A 19,767-nucleotide genomic window follows, 5' to 3' on the forward strand; every position below is an offset into this window, starting at 1 on the left:
AAAAAAATGTAAAAAAGATAATATTTTCGTATTTGTAATATCATGCATACATATCTACCTCAACTTCGTTTCAAATTTATTATTTAGATAGTGAAGTAAATAGGAACGTAATTTTGCTTGATAAATACTAAATTATTGAGCTGCCCCCTTTTGCGCTACTGAAAAGACGGCATTAACGGGCAATACATTCTTAAGTATTTTTTCCTTCTTAGTGTGTCGCGTAAGATTGGACGCTCTCTCTCCTTCTGCAACACTTATTTTTACCACTTCAAATAGAGAAACATATATGTAAAAAGACACGCGTGCGTGTATAGAGCATCGAAGAAGCGCAGCCTCGTTCACGACTCGAATCGTCAGTCCTCTCGCGTTTCCGAAGAGCGTTCAGCATTGAGAAGCGACTGTGATGAAGTAGCGGTAATCGTCATCGAGTACTGACCTGCTTGCCTTTGGCCTTTATTCGAACTAACTCGTAGATCTGCTTGTGCAAAGCGATGTACTCGTCGCTACCCTCCTCCGCTGTCTCGCGCGTCAATAAGCATGCCAAGTGCAGGGTAATGACGAGGACCCTGTTCAAGTACGTCAGGTCGCGCTCGCAAACCGGCATCTTGTCCAACATCTGCTTGCCTCTTTTCACTTCCATAACCTGCGAACAGTTTTGCCCGCGTGACAATAAACAAACATTGGTTGCGGACTGGCAGAACGGATATATCGGTCGAGAGAGACACGACCGCTTCTTCTGGCAACACACACTCACGGCTTTCTCGAAGACTCTCAAGAGCTCTTCCCGTTGTACCGGCGGTACTCTGCGACCTCTGGTCGTCTGTCTACCTTCTTCGCCTACCATGAAGCTGAAGAGTTCCGTGAAACTGAATAGAGAGCTTTGCGTCATGGGATTCAACGGCTCGAGCATATTCTGTTGCATGTCGAGCGCGTAGTTCCACAATTCGATGCAGCGACGGAATTTACCCGCATCCGCGTAAACCGCCCCTCTGTATCGGATGTAGTAACTGGTGTCGGGATGAGCCGGTCCTAATATGCGCTCTCTGATCACTAACGCCTGCATTCGCATCTCGTCCGGATCCGCGAGCAACTCGTCCAACGCCTCGGGCTCGCAGATCTCCCGGGCGAAGTCATAAGCGGCTACGAGCGGCGAGAATTTAGGTTTCGATATCACCGGACCGTCTCCCCGGTATCTGAGAAAATGGAAAATCGCGACGGGCCGGACGTTAAAAACTCTTCCTCCTCTGGCGAAGATCGAATCTACATATTCGTGCGTTGGGAAGAGAGAATTGCTACGGATTGATAAATATTTCATATCTATAAATCTGCCTATTTTTCTAAGAAACATCTGATACCATCTAAAGTGTGCTCTCTTGTTGAGAAGTATAAAAGAAATAAAAACGTTACATGGAGAGAAAAATATAATTTTGATTTCATTAAAATCATAGTTTTATGGCTCCAATCGTACTTTTTGTTCCAAAACAAAAAAATGCTAAGGAGTATTGGAATAATTATTTACTTGAATCTAACGCCTTTTTCTGCGTAGCAATATGTATATAAATTAATAATCATTAATACTACAGGAACGCTTGTTACAAAAAAATAGTTTTTTCTATTTTAATTATTATTACAAGGAAGGTAATCGCAAGTACCGTGCACTTTTCTCTCAGTGTATGTATGTTTTGCGGATGGGCGATTAATATTTTAACGAACAATTTGCAATAACCCCTGTCGGACTGAATTTTCCCCTACACGAAGAAGAGAAGCTGAGACGCGCGTACCGCTCGTTCATGGCTCGTTTCCAGAACTGCAGGGCGCCTATCATGTCCCTCTTTTTGTCCACGTACGTGGCCCCGAGCAATTCCAGCGCGTCGATGCGTTCTTTCCTGCTGAACAGATGCGGCATGCCTATGAGGTACTCGACGATATGCGTGTGACCTGGAAGACGCGGAAGAAGTTTCGATCAGCGCTCGTCGTTCCCTCGGTCGCCTAAGCGTTGCAACAATGATCGCTTTCGGACGAGCGAGCGAACTGTCTTTAGGGGGAACCTTCGTGCGGTGCGCGCGGAACTTTCTGCTTTAACCTGTTACTGCTGCCGCGAGGAGTGGCGTCATCCCGTACGAGTCTACATCCATCTGGGCGCCGTGCTCCACGAGCACCTTCAGTATCTCCAGGGATCCGCTCTCGGCGCAGTCGTGCAGCGCCGTGTTGCCCTTTACGGACTTACGGTTGGCGTCCGCCTTCAGCGCAAGTAGGAACTTTGCGATTTTGATGTGACCCCGGTAGCACGCGATCATCAAACACGTGTGTCCGTGTCGGTTCGCCATTTCGATGTCTGCAACGGACAGGCACACATACACATGCATACATATAATTACATATACACATACATGCATTCATGGAGCGTGCCAAATGTTTCGCAATATTAAAATATATCTCTGTCCTTCTCTTATTCAATAAAGGTCGCGATGCATAAGACAGAAAAGTCCGCAAGAAAGCAAAGTTCTATAAAGTTTCTCGTGCTCTTGTAGAAAACAGTTTTCAAGTATTTTTCTCGAAGCTACGGAAGATCCGTCTTATTTTTGACTCACGCCCACGAGAGATGTTTTCTCAGTCACGGTTCTCAGTCAGTACACGGAAAAAAATTAGTATCAATTCAAGACTCGTATTCTCATATACAGGGTATCCCAGACCAACAGGAACAAACTTCGTGAGAGCGCAGAACGGATTGAAGTGAACGAAAAAGTTCTGTACACATTATGCAAACAACACGCAAAATTTCAAGCCATTAATTATTAAAAATGGTCATGTATGAAGGCTTATTTAATTAATAACTCAAAAATTAAGATGTTATTTGTGAAACGATAAAGGAGTTTTTTATTCACAAAGGTCTAATCAAGTACATATATGAATATGAATGACCTATAAGTATACGATAGCTGTATCTAGCGACAAACATCAGTATATTGAACTTGGGACCTTGAACTTATCGCTAAATATTAGCGAAATATATAATATAACAGCTTTTATATACTTGACTACGGTCATTTATATATATACTTATTACCATTGCATGCAAATAACATGCAAATAACATGCAAATTTTTTAGTTACTAATAAAAAAGCCTCTATATTGATGCCTATCGCTGGGTATAACAGCTGTTATAAACTTGTAAATTAAGTCATTCTGAACAAAAAAGTTCTTTATCACTTTACAAATACAAGTTTTTGAGTTATTAATTAAAGTATCTCTGTACATTTCAATAATTAATAACTCGAAATTTTATATATTCTTTGCAAAATGACACAGGACTTTTTTGTTCGTCTAAATCCGTTCTACTCCTCCCAATCTCCTTCTCCCTCTAGAAAGTTTGTCTTTGTTGATCTAGGACACCCTGTATAAACAAGAATATATATAATGTCATATGAAGATACAATTTGCTTACGTAAAAGAATTCTATAATTTCACTAAAAATATCACTAAGAAAAAAAAACTTAGAGATTTATTTGAGAAATATAAATTTATTTCACCGAAATAAATGTTATTCAAATACAGCGAAATAAAATTTTATTCCTAGCAAATAAATCAATTAATAAAAAAACTTAGGTATATATTTCACAAAAGTATATATTCCGTCATCAAATTTTTTTTAATCAATAAATATCGAAGATTATGCCATGGAAAACATTTACTTCGTAAAATTTCAATTTCTTTTTCTCAGTGATTGTATTCAAATTATTCAAAAATAACTTTCATGAATTGAGAGGAAAAAATATTAAATGGAAAAAACGATATCTTCGAACCAAGAATTGTATCTGTTTGAAGATATTTCATATTTTCCATCCAATACTTTTTTCCTCTCAATTCATGAAAATTATTCTTGAATAACAAGAGCATATTTTTAATAGAATTATATAACACCTGTTCATACAAGCAAGTTTTATATCCATATAAATTATATATTTCCGCTTATATATGAGAGTATGAATTTTGAATTGATATACATTTTTTCCGTGCAGACGGCAAATAATTTATAATATAATTGAGATTCTACGTTTCCTACCTGCGCCGTGTTGCACCAGAAACTTGACGATGTCGTAATGCCCGTCGAAGCAGGCGGCGCGAAGAGGCGTGGAGTTCGTCTTTGTGATCGAGTTCACCTTGGCGCCTCGTTTCACCAGTAGCTTAACCAGTGCCAAGTGGCCGGCGGCTGCCGCGCACCATAAGGGTGGCGCACCCTCGATCGTCTCGCCATCGAAGACCACTGGAAACGCGCAGATGATCATCCCTTAGCGCCAAAAGCGAATTTCGCGACTTCGGCTCGCGGGAGGAAATCGATCGAATGACAAACGCGGTGGAAATAGTCGCGAATCGAATAAAGCAAACGACGGTATGATGGTCGCGTTCAGCAGAACGTTTATTTTAGAACTGTTGGAAGTTTTCCTGAGATTGGATTGTTCTTCTAGATCCGAAAGAATAATTCAATCTCAGCTCGGAAAACTTGCAATAGTTGCAAAATAAACGTTCTGCTGACGTGGCAATGATATAACGTGAGAAAAACGAGATGTTCATCGCATCATTTGTTCCTAACAGTGCGTTACATATGTAATTGTCGCGCTCTGACTAGAGTAAACCGAGCTTATAGATGCCATTCATGCGTCGAGTATCAAGCATTTGCGCAGAATTCTAAACGTGGTAGCTTCTTGCCGCTAACGACAAAGAGCTCGGTTGAGATGAAAAAAGTTATGTTCTGATACACATTACGAATACTAAAAATTGATATTTATTTACTTTTATATATATATTATAAAATTTAAGTCAATAAAAAACGAGTTAAAAAACCGGAACCGGAGAAAACCGTAATTTAAATGATTTACCGGCATTTTCATTGTTCAGAAAATCGAAACCGGAACGTTTATTAAATATTTTAGTGAACCGGATATATATATATATACAACGTGTACAATAATATATCATAAAAAATAATATCAGCGGATCAAATGTTTCATTTCTGATATCGATCGAACTAAAAGTTGCTATGTAGAAAAACATTGGTTCGTGTCTGTCATCTGGAGATCAAACGAACACTCAGTTATAAGGACACAAACATTCCTGTAGGGGATTTTTGGTCAATTGTTTTTCAGTTATCTCAACCGAGTTTTAACGCAATCGAATGTTCGCAGTGCGAGTGTTTTCGGTCGCGAGATATATACAGAGATATCTTGTCGGCGAATTTTCGTCCGGCGGCCCATCCCGTTGCACAAACTGGAATTTTTCCCCGTGTAGTCAAACCAAACATCAAATAAAACGAGTTTGATTTGCCCAACAATAACGGCCCGCGTAGAAACTCATCCTCGGCCTGGATTTTTCCCAATAATTCGTGAACACAAATTTACGCGAGCGTTTCGCTTCGGCGAGATGACGGCTGGAAAAATCCGGATATACCGGCGGTTCGCCGGCCCGAACACAAGGCCGTTAATGAGAGGATTGCGCTCTCACCTGACCCAGGTTGCTCCACGTCCGCCCCACATTTTTCGATGAGATACTCGGCGACGTCGTAGTGTCCGTTCCGACATGCCATGACTAACGGCGTTGCGCCATGGGTTTTGGCGCCGACCAGTTGTCCTACCTCATCCTTAGCTCGATGATCCAGAAACACCTTTCCATAGAAAAAAAAAAAGAAGAAGGCATCTGTAATACGTGCGCATCACACGTGGTTTTCACGATTTTTATAACTCATTACGATCACCGTTAAATATTTGCCTTCGCCGGTACAAGATCCAGGAGAGAAAGAGAGAAAAAATAACGAAGCACGCATAAATTAAAATCGAAATCAGGACACGACCGCCGGCACCGTTGGCTTCCGTGATCCTTGCGATTCGCCGTGAGTTCTATTAATTCGATGGTAGATGAAAGAAGATAAGATCCATTCACTAATTATCGGGTACGGTAAGGCCAATTAATTCGTCCGCTCGACTTTACGGCGAGTCTTAGTCGCGAGACGAGTCCCGGTCGAGGCGACGATTGTCACCAACCGAGAGGGGGAGATCGGAACTCGGCGTGTTAACTTACGTTCGACAGTACGGAACCCGTGGTTGGGAGCGCTTAGTGTGCTGAAACACGACGCGCAAACACAGCAGAGCACGGAGCGCGCCTCGCGCGCCACCGGCGATGCACACCGACGGAGATTTCAAAGTCGACTGAGGTTTAGGAGAATTACCGGGCACGTCGCAACGAAGGTCCCCCGAGAGAGGTTCGTCAAATGATAAATATTTAAATTCCAACCCGTCCCCTCCTCGTGCTACGCTCTCGAGACTCTCTTCGTGTCGTCGGCCGCTGGTAATCCTGCTCGGCCTCTTGCTGCACGGGCGCGTTCTGCCGACGAGTCTCACTCGTTCGACGCGAGATCATCGAATTCGGTGGTTAACCCGCGATCTTTGAGTCACGTTTTTTATCCATTTAAAGAATCCTCGTGCTTTGTCCCAAGGCAGTCGAGACCTTTAAGACAACAGTTCCCGGCGGGTATTTAAATGTTGATTCAAATGCTTTTTTTCACATTTAAACGTTTTATTTTATTCATTTACGGTTATTTTGCGTTTAAGTATTTTACTTTATTTTACATTACATTTATATGTGGAATATTTAGATGTTGATCCGGGGATGGATTCTGTGTTAGCATTCACCGCGTCGGAGTCGTGAACTCCACCGCGTGGCTACGACGTGTAACTGCACTTATACGTGAAAAGACAGTCTTCTCGCCGAAACCGGCGCCGGAGACCTGTCAAAACTCGCGACGAAATCGCACGATGCACGTGCCTCGAGATGATTAGAGTACAACGTTGCTCTTCGGAATGTTCGAACGCGATTGAACGTATGCGACCTTCCCGTCACAAGGATACTTATCAAACCACGATAATGTTAACGATTTAGCTGACAATTTAAACAGCGTACATGGCGGAAAAAAGTCAAAAATAAAAGTCACCGTAATTGTCGCGTTACCGATGGGTTAGAGGACGTTTGAAGGATGAGCGCGAATCGTGCGTGACGATTGCACTTGATGTGACCGAATTATTAGAAAATTAAGTGTCACGATTTTTTAAGTTTTTGCTTTATGTAATATTAGCTTGTCCCAACGGTGTCGGGAAAAATCGTAAGTTCCTCGTCACGGCGACTCGCGTCTCGTCAGAGTCGCGGGGTTTCGGCGATTGCTAACTCTCTCTTATCAGCGTAACCGGAGCAATCCACGCGCGTGCCCGCCTAGAAGAAGACTGAGTGTCAGCCGAATCACTAACCCCCGTCCACCGGAGAAACCATCGTTCGTCGGCACGGTGGACGCGTGCAAGTCCCGTTAAACGAATAATCAAAGACATTGGACCCATCGAACAAATCGCCACGTTACGATGAGCCTGCTAGCTGCACCGAAAGAAAGCGGGGGGGGGGAGGGAGAGAGAGCCGATACTTTTCCGCCTTGCGTCCTTTCGTTTCCTTCTACCCTTCCTCCACCAACACCTCCTCCTACTCTCGCTTCTCCTCCTCCCTCGTGTTTCTCCCTCTCTCTTTCGACGTTTCTCCCTTCTCTGAGGTGAGAGAAAGGACCTACTTTTCGGGAATGCCCTTCCCACGTGTGTGCTTAAAAATCGGACTCCACGTATCGGGTTGTTCGAGAATTATCGATCGAAGACACGCGTTTCTGCGACACAGAGCCTCTTCTCTCTTGGGTAATACATAATTCTTTATTTCTGCAGTTCCGCGTTATACCGAAGCGAATAAATGCACTCTCGAAAATATACGCGTCAAAGGAAATTCATCACTCGAAGAGGAGATTTGCTTAAGTAGAAAAGCAATCAGAGAGAGAGAGAGAGAAACGTGACGTTTGAATTTTTGAGAAAAAATATGCAGAAACGTACGGGACATATTCTATCGGCTGATTGATAGAATTTTTTTCTTTCGTGACGCCGACTTTAAATCCCCCTTTCTACACAGGGCTTTATTAAACTTTTGATAGTCCATATCATTTCGAGAGGCGTGGAAACTCGATCTCGAAAACAGGAAATAAACAGATATTAGCTACTTTTGTGCCGTTCTCTCTCTCTCTATCTCGCCAGTCAAGACCGTCAAGCCAGGTGCCGTTATTTGTCTGACCGATTTATTTTTTCGAGGGTCCGTCCGCTCATCCTGCTCCCCAAGTCCCTCCTCCTCCTTTTACTCCTTCTCTCTGTCACGTTCCCATTTGGTTCCTCGATAAAATCTAGGTAACGGGGCCAGTCGATGCCGAAACGGGCTCGTAAAAGAGTCGAGATAAAAGATGCGCCTTTATGCTGCTAGCACTAAAAAGAAAACGACGCGCGGTATTACGGGCACATCTCGCGCGATAGTAATTTTCTACGCGCAACAGCTGTCTCGGAATAATAACGGATGATCGTTAATAACGGCGACAAAGATGCACCCGATGCGTGAATATAGGCCGCAAGACGCGAAAGGCTGCCTCGGATTACGTAAAAAGAGAAGAAAATTACGTAAAGGGGCTCCGAAACGGACGGACTCGATTCGTCGAGAATCGATGCTTCGCGACGTCAAGTTCCCTCGATGTCGGCGGGCGACTTTTTCGCAACTGAACCGACAGTGTGTATGTGTGTGTAATTAAAAAAATGTAAAAAGAGAGAATAAGGAAAAAATTAATGGTAAGTGTGATTTCGACACGCGCGAGCACGATAACAATGAAACGACCGCCTCTATCGAGAGTCGTCGTCGCGGATATTCAGACCTGATTAACAAATCACTCCTACCGTCACGGCGCGGGAGCATTTCCGTCGTATTATATCCGACGTTTGTCTCGCGTGGAAAAAAGGTTACGCATCCGACTTCTCTTCGTGTCTCTTTAACTTCTCACCGGCCGTTCTCTCGCGCTCGTCGCGCATGGTAGTGGCATTTCTCGGGTGTGTCGCTTTAATTCTTCCCGGTATCTCCTTCGCGTATTAACCCACATAAAACGCGGCGACTCGCCGGAAATATCACGGGAGGAAAAGTCGACGGACCGGCTGATTATGCGAACAAACAAGAAATCTCCGCTCATCGAGATCGGTATCTTCAATATATCGATCCGGGACGTGTTTCACGACGGGGAGCCGTAAATTCGCCGAGTTATTAACGTGTTGAGACTAATAATTACGATCAAGATGCATACGTACGTAGTTTTAGTTTTATTTAGTGAGTGAATAATGCATACGCCGCGGCGGTGGTTGCCGGCGCAACACCGAGTTGGACAGACGTACGTACGCGTCCCACTTAAAATTTTACATTCGTCACTCGGAAAAGTTTGCCCGCGCGGACGCGCGTGTCGTCGGGAATGCGGAAAGTGGCGCGTGTTATAAAGCGATCGCTTGGCTCATCGATTTATTCGCGGCGCGTCCGCGTAACAGTTTCGTTAAATTATGACATCGACGTATCGTATCAACATCGGGAGATCGTCCGTTAATCTGGAGTAACGGATAGAACCGCTTTTACAAGCATCGGTTACACCGTTTAGTTCGAAGGGGGTTTACGAGCGCATCCGATTCTGCTATTTGCGCGGTAGACAGGTGGGCACAGTTCGTGTGCGGCGGTGCAGCGCGTGAGGTGCAGTATGAATGAACGAGGGAAACAACGACGGCGATCAACTTCGCGTAAATCATTCGCACGTACACAATGCGGTTGACTCGCGACGAATCAGTCCGTGAATTGATTGCGGACCTTCGGATGATGCGCGCGTTCACGACGGCTCGAACCGACGCCCCCTTACTTGGATCATACTGATGTAAGTCATTTGAATCCCGTGAAAATTCAGGTATGCATGACAATCGTAATATGAGAAGCGTGACTATTCCATGATTGGTACCTCACGTGGAAAAACGCGAGTTGCAAGACGTAAAAGCAAGTAAAAAGAGTAATCATAGATCTCGAATTTACGTACTAGGTTGCGTGTGACGAGCGTTAAAACATGTTTATCTTTCTACGCAGAAAAACGCGTTCCTATGTCACGCGCAACTTAGTATGTCAATTCGATATCCTTGAATAGTTCTTATTCAAAAGCTAACATAATTACCTGTTTTTTAGCCTCTTAAATCAAGCATAATTTTTATCAACTTAAATATATTTTAATAGTTTGTACTGTTGTAGATACTTACTTGAACGCAATAATATCTCAATTTGTAAATTAACTGTTCAGTGTAAGTGTAAAATGTCTCTAAAATTTACGAAAATATTTACTAAAATTATATGTAATACTTCTTCTCCGTTGAAGAAACCTGGTGATTTTAAAGGTTTTACATTTTTCCGTATAGTAAGAATATTTTCTAAGAATAGATTTTGATGTTCTCAATATTATAAATTTCATATTTGTCGCAATTGTTTAATATATACAAGTAAATGTTTACTTATACGAAGGAAATATCATATATATAGTCAATTATATTTCTATTTCTAATATCGGAGTGACCATTTCATTTGTCAAGTAAATATTACTTACTATGGTAGCATTATTTTCAGTGTATTAATTCTTAGAACTGGCAAGCAAGAAGATCAAAAACGCAAAGGGGATCCCAATCAAGGACTTTAGGACAATCAATCCTGACGACGATATCGAGATTTAAGCACGTCCATCTGATTTCTAATTTCGAATGCACGTGTCGTCGTCGCCGTCGTGAGACATGGTCCGATCGCCATACTCTTCAAACGAGTGATTTAACAAAGTGGAAAAGGGAAGCGGGGTCGTGCGGGGTCACACTCGAATTCCCGGTGAGACGTGTAATTTACGCGGAAACGCTATGAAAATGCTATAACGCCCACGACCTCGACCGACTTGCCTCGCGTTGTTCACACAATTACGGCGTTACAATTGCGCGCGCAAGTATTCCGGAGCGGCGACAAAAAATTTCCGCGACAATTATGATTGCGACACTGTTGGCGAACGCGCTGGAAAATTGCGCTCGATTTCCTCCTCCGTAATTTCGTGAAAACCGTGCAACACATCGGGACACACTGTCGCGTCGTTATCGCCGTGTCACGATCGCGACCAGAAGACACAAAGGGAATAAGAGCGTGCCTAACAATCGACCGTCGACAGTCGGCGAATTAGAAAGTGATCCGCGTCGACCGTTGATTACTGTTATCATTATCATTATTCGTTATTAACCGGGAAGCCCGGCTCGCGGAAAATTGGGCGAGCCGCTCTTTCTCTCCACCGGCCACGATTTAATCTCCTATCCTTCCGCCTACATTTATCGTCGCTCACGCTCCGGCGAGGCGGCCCGTACGATAAATCGTTAATTTCCTTCACAGCGCGATACAATCGCGCTTCGCATCACGCTGTGCTCGAAACGCCGACTTTGCTAGAAAGTTGTCGTTGCTCTCGGTGCGGGTCTCTCGGCCGAACAGTCAACATCGGATTACCGGCGGTACCGACGGTGATCTTCAGAAACGTAGAGTCACGGTTCGAGCAGAGAGAACTCGATTAACAGACAGAAGTAAAATGTGCGAGATCAGACTGACAGATCTACAGCTCATTTGGCGTTTCGGAAGCCGCGCTAGATTTCCAGTTTCTCGCGTTCATTCGTCCGTATCTTTGAAATCTTCCGGCCGCCGTCTCCGGTTTCGTCTTCGTGTGTGAAAATATCCTGCGAATGAGTCTGACAAAAATGAATTTCGCGGAAAGAATTCGCGTCGTTGTTGCGCGCGCGCGCTGTAATTAATTATACGAGAGTCCCGCGGTCTCGGGAATCAGAAAGAGGAGGCAACGATCTCTCCGCGAACAAAACACGCGTTTTTGCCTGACTCATCGCGAGCACGACGACGACGGAAACGACGACATGCACGTAGAGCGCGTGCGACGCGGCACAATGCTTTGTCACCTGACGGATCATTAACCTTCACGCGATTACCGTGATCGCACGCTATCATCGTGACGAATGAGAACGTAATGAATGTACGCGTGGGATAATAATCACGATATGTCATTATCGGCTCCGCTCTCGTCGAGAGAAGGCGAGGTAATCCGTCCCGAAATATACGAGAACTTGGCGCAATAACGCGCGATAATTAAGAGGAAGAATAAAGGAAGAATTCGAGGAAAGCCTGTGCCGCGGTCTAATGACGTCTAAGTGATATCCCTTTTCTGTTCAGGATCCTCGAGGACACGCATCGGCGAATGCGAATGAAGTTTCGTGGCTGGAAACGAGTCTATTTCGGGCGACCTCGACTGCGGGGAAGAATATATTTTCAAAACGGGTTTCGTCCAGTTGCGTGACTTAGAATTGATTCGACCGTTCCCGAGCCAGTCCGGTACAGAGAAAGGAAGAAAGAGAGAAATAAAGAACGATACGGCCGAGCGTTTCTCGTTAAGGACAACGAACCATTATTATTATTATTATCCGACGGAAATACACCACGGGGAAGGCGTGGGGCGAAGCTCGGTGGGTTCTTCTTTTCTCCGACGGCCGGCGTTTCGAGATTCTCCCTGCGATTCGAGAAGGCGAGTTACTACTCCGCGTCATCGTCGTCGTGACTGGCGTTGCCGGGATTTCCAGCTGTTGCCGAGAGAAGAGGTCGCCGTACCGAGGTCTCGGCGCGACAAAGAGACCGGAATTCACTCGGAACGAACGAGTGAACGTACCGTGCATTACCGGCGAATTTTAAGTACCCATAGAGCGACCTTGACATTTCTCTCGCGAATCATGGTCACGAATGTCGCATACCGAGCTATAAAATCATTTCAATCGAATATGCAATCTGAAAACCAGGACAGTCACCGGGAAACCGACATAAAGCTGCCGAGGCGGAAACTCGCGCGCCTTTGTACGCGATGAAGAAACACGACGATGATGAAAAAAAAAAAAAAAACGCTTCCCGACTAAACCTGATAATTCCACACTCGCGTCAATTTACTGTTAATACACGTGCGATTTAGCAAAGTTCATTATTTCCGCCGCTCGGCGAGTCGTCCGTGTAAATCGTGCACGAGGATCCTTCCTGGATGCGCCACACGTTGGAACGTGCTATTTATTTGCGAGACTGACTCACGTGTGCACGATACCTAACGATGTAAAACCGAGCCCGACGTTCACTATGATCAAACAGAATCAGAGGAATCAGAGAGCGCCTCCCTCCCCCCACCCCATCTTCTCCGTTCACATAATTAGCGTCCGCAAACGCGATGCAACGGATGTTCGGCATATGGCGTCGTATCGGGTACGTAACGCGAAATACCCGTTCGAATTACGAAGAGACTCATCGCACATTTTCTCTCCGCCCGAGAGGGACTTTCTCTCCGTCGGGCGACGGGCATGCGTCATTTTTCAGCGCTCAAAGTGTGAGCCGCGGACTTACCCCGATGAACAGATCGTCGTGGTTCGGCATGCGCGCCATCGTTGGCAGCTGGATACTCGGGTGTTTGCGACGAACTTTGAGTCCACGATGAAAAATGCGCAACAACGCACAAGGAGCGTCCGTTAACGACTAGAGCCGATGTCACCTTTCGTAACACATTTGATTACGATGCACGAGAACCGCGCTCTACCGCCTATCGTAGTACAACGAAGTCGGCGAAAAGAATTGGAAGTGCTCGTGCTTATGCAAAATGCACGCGAATTAGAATACTCGTCCTTGGAAATTCGCGGCAGCAAATGTAGCGAGTCAACAGCGCGTTTCTAACGTTATCGTGTCGGATTATCAAACGAAAGAGAGAGAGAGAGAGAGTCGCACTCGAGTTTAGAGGAAAAGTAAAGGTAAAATAAAAATGCAAAAGAATTCAATATTTTCCTCGGCGAAGTTCAGCTAACCTTCCACGGAACCAGTCGTACTTAGTCGAAAAACGATTCACTCTGAAAAAGTGTTCGCTTTCGCGAAGAGACCGACGGAGAACGTGGTTTCGTTCAGAGGGGAATCGCGGGTCTAATTAAAAGCGCGACGACAAACGGTCAGTCCGGACGCGTTTCAAGTTATCACTGAGGTGGCTTGCCCGAGGTGAGCGCAGATCTAGCGAGTCCGAGGGGGAGAAGAGAGAGAGAGAGAGAGAAGCTCAACCATGAGGTGCATGCCTGGAGGTGGATCGGCTGTCGAAGCCAGGGACGTACGGAGCACGAGAAAGTTGTCGGCCTAGAAGGCCTCCGTATACGTGACGATGATCCTGCGGAAGAGAGATGACGCATCGTCGTAGAAGCAACAATTTCAGAGCTCACATCGTTCTCGCGAATTTGGCAACGACTGGTGTGACCTTGCCTTAGTAATAATTCTTCGTATTTTATAAAACCTTGTATGATTGCGTTATCATAATTCTATATTTCATCATGATTTGATAATTTTTGAAAGTATTTTATCATAATTATGTAACGCGATATTTTACCGTAATTTTATATTTTTACGCGTGTATAATATTTTGTCTCACAGTAACGATAAAGATATAATAACGATAAAGATAACGTAAAGATGATAACAAGAAAGATGCAGTGAACAGTAATGTTTATAACGTTCAGTGTAGTTTCTTTTCACCGATCATCTTCACGGTAATATAATCGCGCGCTGGGATTCTGGGATCGTGGCGATTGTTCGATTTGTTTAAGAATTGTAAGTTCGAGGGCCATCAACACGGGTGAACAGGCGACCAGCCGGTCGCATAAGCGCTCATGCCGGTCGAACGCCTCCGTGCAGCTTTCTAATTGTTCTTCCTGATCGGCTCTTACCGGCGGCGGTGCAGTTACGTAACAGGATGTCGTACCGGAGAGAAGTCGGATAATGTTGTTCGAAGCCGGTTACGTGGTGTTGCGCGAGGCGAGTACGGCGAAAAACGAACGCGCATCTCGACTGGTAATCTTGGAAAAATCGCGGCCTTATCAAATATATATCACATGTATATCTCTTTTTTTTCAGTAACGTAAAGTTATTCTACGTCGGTTTATCTTCCAGATGGAGAGAGAAAACGTAGTTTGGAAAGTTTTACAATAAGATACATAAGAGCGATATACTTTGCGACGATTCTTTCTCTCCCTTTTGTCTCCCTTTTAAAGAAATGTCTCTTAGACTCGAGAAATTCACGAGAAAATTGAATTTCCTCCGCGAAACGAACGTCGACGTTACTTCGTTCGAGAAGCGAGAAGTCTCATCAATGTCAATTATTTATAAGTACAATCATCTAAGCATATTTTCTCAATGCCATTGACGTCGTTCGAGAAGCGAGAAGTCTCATCAATGTCATTTATTTATAAGTACAATCATCTAAGCGTATTTTCTCAATGCCATTGACGTCGAAGCCGACGTTGCATAGCGTGTAAGAAACCCGACTATTGAATAATATCGTGGCGATTAAATAGCGTATTGTCGTTGCATAATACGTCTCAAGCAACAGTACAACAGATTATACTTAGCACGCGCGCGTAACGTAAACATTAAATCCCGCGCTTTGCACGTGGCTCGAGAAACACGTAATCGTCGCATAGAGCGCCGCTTCGACGTCATTAGCATCGCTTTGACAGACAACGTTAAACCTCCTCATCCTGCTCCACGCGTGTCCGAGATGAACATTTGTTATTTAATTAAACACAAAACTATTGAGCATATCAGAAAAGTACATGACACACACGATGTCGACTTCGCACGACTCGACTCGATGAAAAAAATGATTATGAAACCGCGTTGAGAGTTACGCCATCGTGGGGAAATAAACCGAATTGAAAATCAGCTTAGAGATAAATTAACCAAGACGAGCGAGCGAATCAGAATGAATTAAACTATTCGTGAGCAGACCTATTTGCCTCGGCTCGAACGAATTGAATTACAATGCAAATCGAAATTGGAAGTAATTAGAATCCATTATACGTGCGGCAAAAAGCGAAATTCACGCGACGTCTCGCACCGATGCGGCTTAAATCGCCACATCCGTCGTCACGCAAGCTTGACGAAAGGTCGTGCATATACGGAGAAGATGGTGCAGCGGAGGTGCGAAGAAGCGGCCCAGCCGGAGGAGCGAGGGGACGTGACGTGAAATTGACGGCACGGGAACACACGTAAGGCCAAGTTATGCGAAGTTACACGAACGGCGCCGTTTACTTTCTAACCGGCGTCGTTACGTGGACCTTCAACGAAAGTATTACGACTGCCGTTGTAAGCGGTGACATTATCTCGGCGAAGACGACGAGACCGATTAAGTAAGAGGGGTCCGACATGCGCGCATACGCATCCACGCATCGTCGGCTTTAATGCAACGCTTTTTATTAATCGCACCGCCCGATATACATTTTATACGTATGTGCGAGATTACGATAACTTTCACGATCTTTCACGTGTGCATCTTAAATTAGATTAGAAATTGTTACTTGGATCAGCCGTATGTTTGTATTTTCGCAAATTTCATTATGTGTCATATAGTGTGTCCGAGAATAACCGCGCACGGAGCGCACCGGGGAATTCTCGACCACCAAAAGAAGCATCTTTTTCCTTTGCCAAAATTGCTGAGACGACAGTTCTTAGATGAGAGCTACTTAAAGTTGATGAATTAACGCATTAAATTGTGCACGAATCAAGAGTAATGTACGCTCTGCGTTGATCGAAATTGCAAAACATCATCTGAGCCGAATATATTTTTTTTATTTTATAGCATTAAATATTTTATTATATATTTATATGCAATATCTACATTTATTTTGAACATAACTTATAAATATGTTTTTTTTTTCAAGAGTCAACATTTTTTAAATGTTAGAAGAACCAATTTTGCGCCAAAATTATTTATGTATTATTTATTAAATATATTATTTTATTTTCAATTGTTCTTTCAGTAGAAACAAATTTTTTCGTATATTAATAATAAATCCGGATGTTATAAATAGATGTATGATTAAAGTCTTTAGTGAAACGGAAGAAAAACAGACTAGACTCACATAATGTTTCTATAGTTTCGTTAAACATGTGTCGCTCCTGATTCACGAGTAGTCTCGTACACTAATTCGTCAATTTTAAATAGCTATCATTTAAAAAGTATCGTTCAAATTTTGATACGGGAAAGTTTTTTTTTGGGTACAAGAAATCTTTCGACACTCTGCGTGCGGCTATTCTAAGATATTCTTTATATTTATATAAATAGTGTGAGAAATGAAATATTTTATATTTCATTTCTTATTTATCCTAATTATTATTTCGCAAATTTTTATTTTCTCTTTTATTTATTAATCGGTAATCACAGGAATTAAGAATCCCACGCTATCACTTCCACGAGCAGTCAGGTTTCGTTGAATAATATTCGCTTATGCAACATATCGGAAAATAATCTTAACAAGCGTAGCATTACGTCAATTGATGATAGGAAACTATCGATTTGGTGTTGCTACATCTGATTTGCATTTCTGAGGTAACGTATTTGTCAAGCGAGATACGCGGGATAAGTAACGTACAACGGGAAAGTACCTGTCGAATCATACGGTGTTGAGAAAATATCTGCTGGGACGAGACGAAATGCAAACGAGAAAAACGAGGACTTCACTGCGTTCGTTCGTTCGTCTCGATCTCGCGTCAATCGTTCTCTATGATGTCCGATCGGTTTGAGCGATTTCATCGTTTATTTTAGCCGGCGTTCTGCATAGCGACAGAACAAAAGAATTCGAAATGTCGCTCGCGACGTTGAATGATATTTTTGACAGGGTGTTGTTTCAATGTAGAACTAGCTATGAAAGAAAAAAAAAACCACGACTTCAAGGCGAGTGACCGCGTATGTTATCGTACACGATTGTCCATCACCGATGTGCTGAAATTCGACTTATATTTTTGTTAACCTTTTTTATCGATTTATTACCCGATTTATTATCCGTCGACATCGTCGTATTAACGTATGACAAATTTACAATGCAAATGAACAACGATAAATCGGCACGAAATTCACTCGACTCTCATCATTAAGTCCATCAGTTGGGCCTTGTCACCATGCCACGTAGCTACTAATTGCTTGCCCAATCACCGACTTAATTGAGAGTATCGCCTTTTGTGGGGTGCGTACGCATTGCGAATTCATGAGTCACGACGTCGCAAACGGGTAACTTTGCAAAACATCCGGTTTCTTTCGTGGCCGAGAGCGTCCTTCCGAAATCGAACGCGTCGCTCGAATTATTTAGCGAGTGACACTCGGCAAATGTAAATCGAGCCGCGCTACTGTATTCTCCGGGAAAATCTTACACGGAAAGATTGATTAAAGTTCGCAAATTTGCGACGAAAAGTGAAATATTTGGCGGATAGAAAAATTCGTCCCGATTCGTTTCCATCGTGAAGATTGGTGCAATCAACGCGTGTAATGGAAAAAAAGTTATATTAACATTCACCGTCAAGTGCCAAGGAAAATCTAATTTTACTTTTACCTTTTCACGTGTATACGCGCGTTATCAGTTTGACATTTCTAGATCACACGAATGTGTCACGCTCGATACTTGCTTTTTAACCTTTTCCTTATCGTTTGTTATAATTCGAAAAAATTTGCTTGGAATTATCCAAAATAATCTGTATTTTTTCGTCTTGCGAATATTAAGAAAGAGCGTACTGTTTTCAGGAGGCGTCATGGAAGGAGGGGAGGAGCGCAGTTGCGAATAAGAACGCGAAATGCGCTTGCACATACGTAGGAGATATTCCGAAGAGTTCTCGAGCATGCGACACATGAAAACCGATCGTTTCACGCATGAATGCAGCTCTATGAATCACTGATAACGATCTCGCGCTGGTTTTCCGCGTTCCACAGTGTCCAGATTTTCCGCGAAGCGTGGAAAGAACCGAGAAACGCACCTCATAACGCGTCACAACTTCATCGCATTAGTGATTATGCAAATGACAGAGATGTCATGTCTCGAGCGTTAACGAAAAAACTGAAAAAAGCGATATGTCACGAAGTTCAATCGACCGATATTCGATCACTGGTTCCCAGGTTATATCGGGCAATTGTGCAATGTCACGCATCGATGTGTCGAGATCGTCGTGCCGATAGCACACATTCACACACAACGACGAAAATCCTAAGTACAGTAACATCATAAGTTCCACAAAAAAGTATCACTGAGAATACCGTTTAGGTATATTGGATCGACCAAAAAATTCGGTTCGACTTTCAATGCTTTCTTCGACGGTAAACCGGTCACTTTCTACGACAGAGATAGACGAATGCCGTCAGTTCGTTGGCGAAAAATCACGGACAACGATGGTGTGTGATTAAGATAGATAAAATAGAATATAAAATATTAAAAATGTAATGTATATTTATATTTTATTAAAATATTAGGTCTAGTAAAAAGTAATCCATTATTTTTTCAATAGAGGGCTTTACTAATCTGTATTTCGCGTTGTATAAGTCCGATCGGATTACGCCAGATGGCGTTAGAAAGTTAAGATTTCGTACTAAAAAAAACCTCTCAGACAGTTTTGTGATTGCTTGACTCAGTATTGTTTGAGCGCGCGTCAAAGTGGACACCAGCAAAGAGAGAATACGCCATATTTTACTGTTTTTCTTCGATAAAGGCGAAAACGCAAGCCAGGCGGCTAAAAATGTCAATAGTGTTTATGGTCCTGATACTGTAAGAGCCAATCACGCGCAATTTTGGTTTCGTCCATTCAGTTCCGGTAATTTTGATGTCAAAGATGCACCACGCTCCGGGAGGCCAATTGTCGAAAATGTTGATAAAATAATGGAAATCGTCGAGTCCGACCGTCATGTAAGCACCGTTTCGATCGCCAAGGAGCTAAACATTGCACAAAAAACCGTTTGGAACCAT

General features: G+C 43.4%; 1 protein-coding gene across 2 annotated transcripts in view; it reads right to left on the bottom strand.

Annotated features, from left to right (window-relative positions):
• LOC106745130 (protein fem-1 homolog CG6966) overlaps nucleotides 1–19,767 on the bottom strand; it is a 39,891-nt gene that overhangs the window by 5,190 nt on the left and 14,934 nt on the right. For both annotated transcript variants that reach the window (XM_014620424.1, XM_014620425.1), the window contains exons 2-7: nucleotides 5,501–5,660; nucleotides 4,065–4,265; nucleotides 2,084–2,335; nucleotides 1,782–1,938; nucleotides 755–1,193; nucleotides 437–643 (exon numbers count right to left, since the gene is read on the bottom strand). In XM_014620424.1, coding sequence (XP_014475910.1) covers nucleotides 437–643; nucleotides 755–1,193; nucleotides 1,782–1,938; nucleotides 2,084–2,335; nucleotides 4,065–4,265; nucleotides 5,501–5,660 — 1,416 coding nt within the window. The remainder of the gene's footprint in view (nucleotides 1–436; nucleotides 644–754; nucleotides 1,194–1,781; nucleotides 1,939–2,083; nucleotides 2,336–4,064; nucleotides 4,266–5,500; nucleotides 5,661–19,767) is intronic.

The sequence above is a fragment of the Dinoponera quadriceps genome, unplaced genomic scaffold (genome assembly GCF_001313825.1).
Source record: "Dinoponera quadriceps isolate SergipeBrazil2010 unplaced genomic scaffold, ASM131382v1 scaffold1425, whole genome shotgun sequence".
In the NCBI taxonomy this organism is placed as follows: Eukaryota; Metazoa; Arthropoda; class Insecta; order Hymenoptera; family Formicidae; genus Dinoponera; species Dinoponera quadriceps.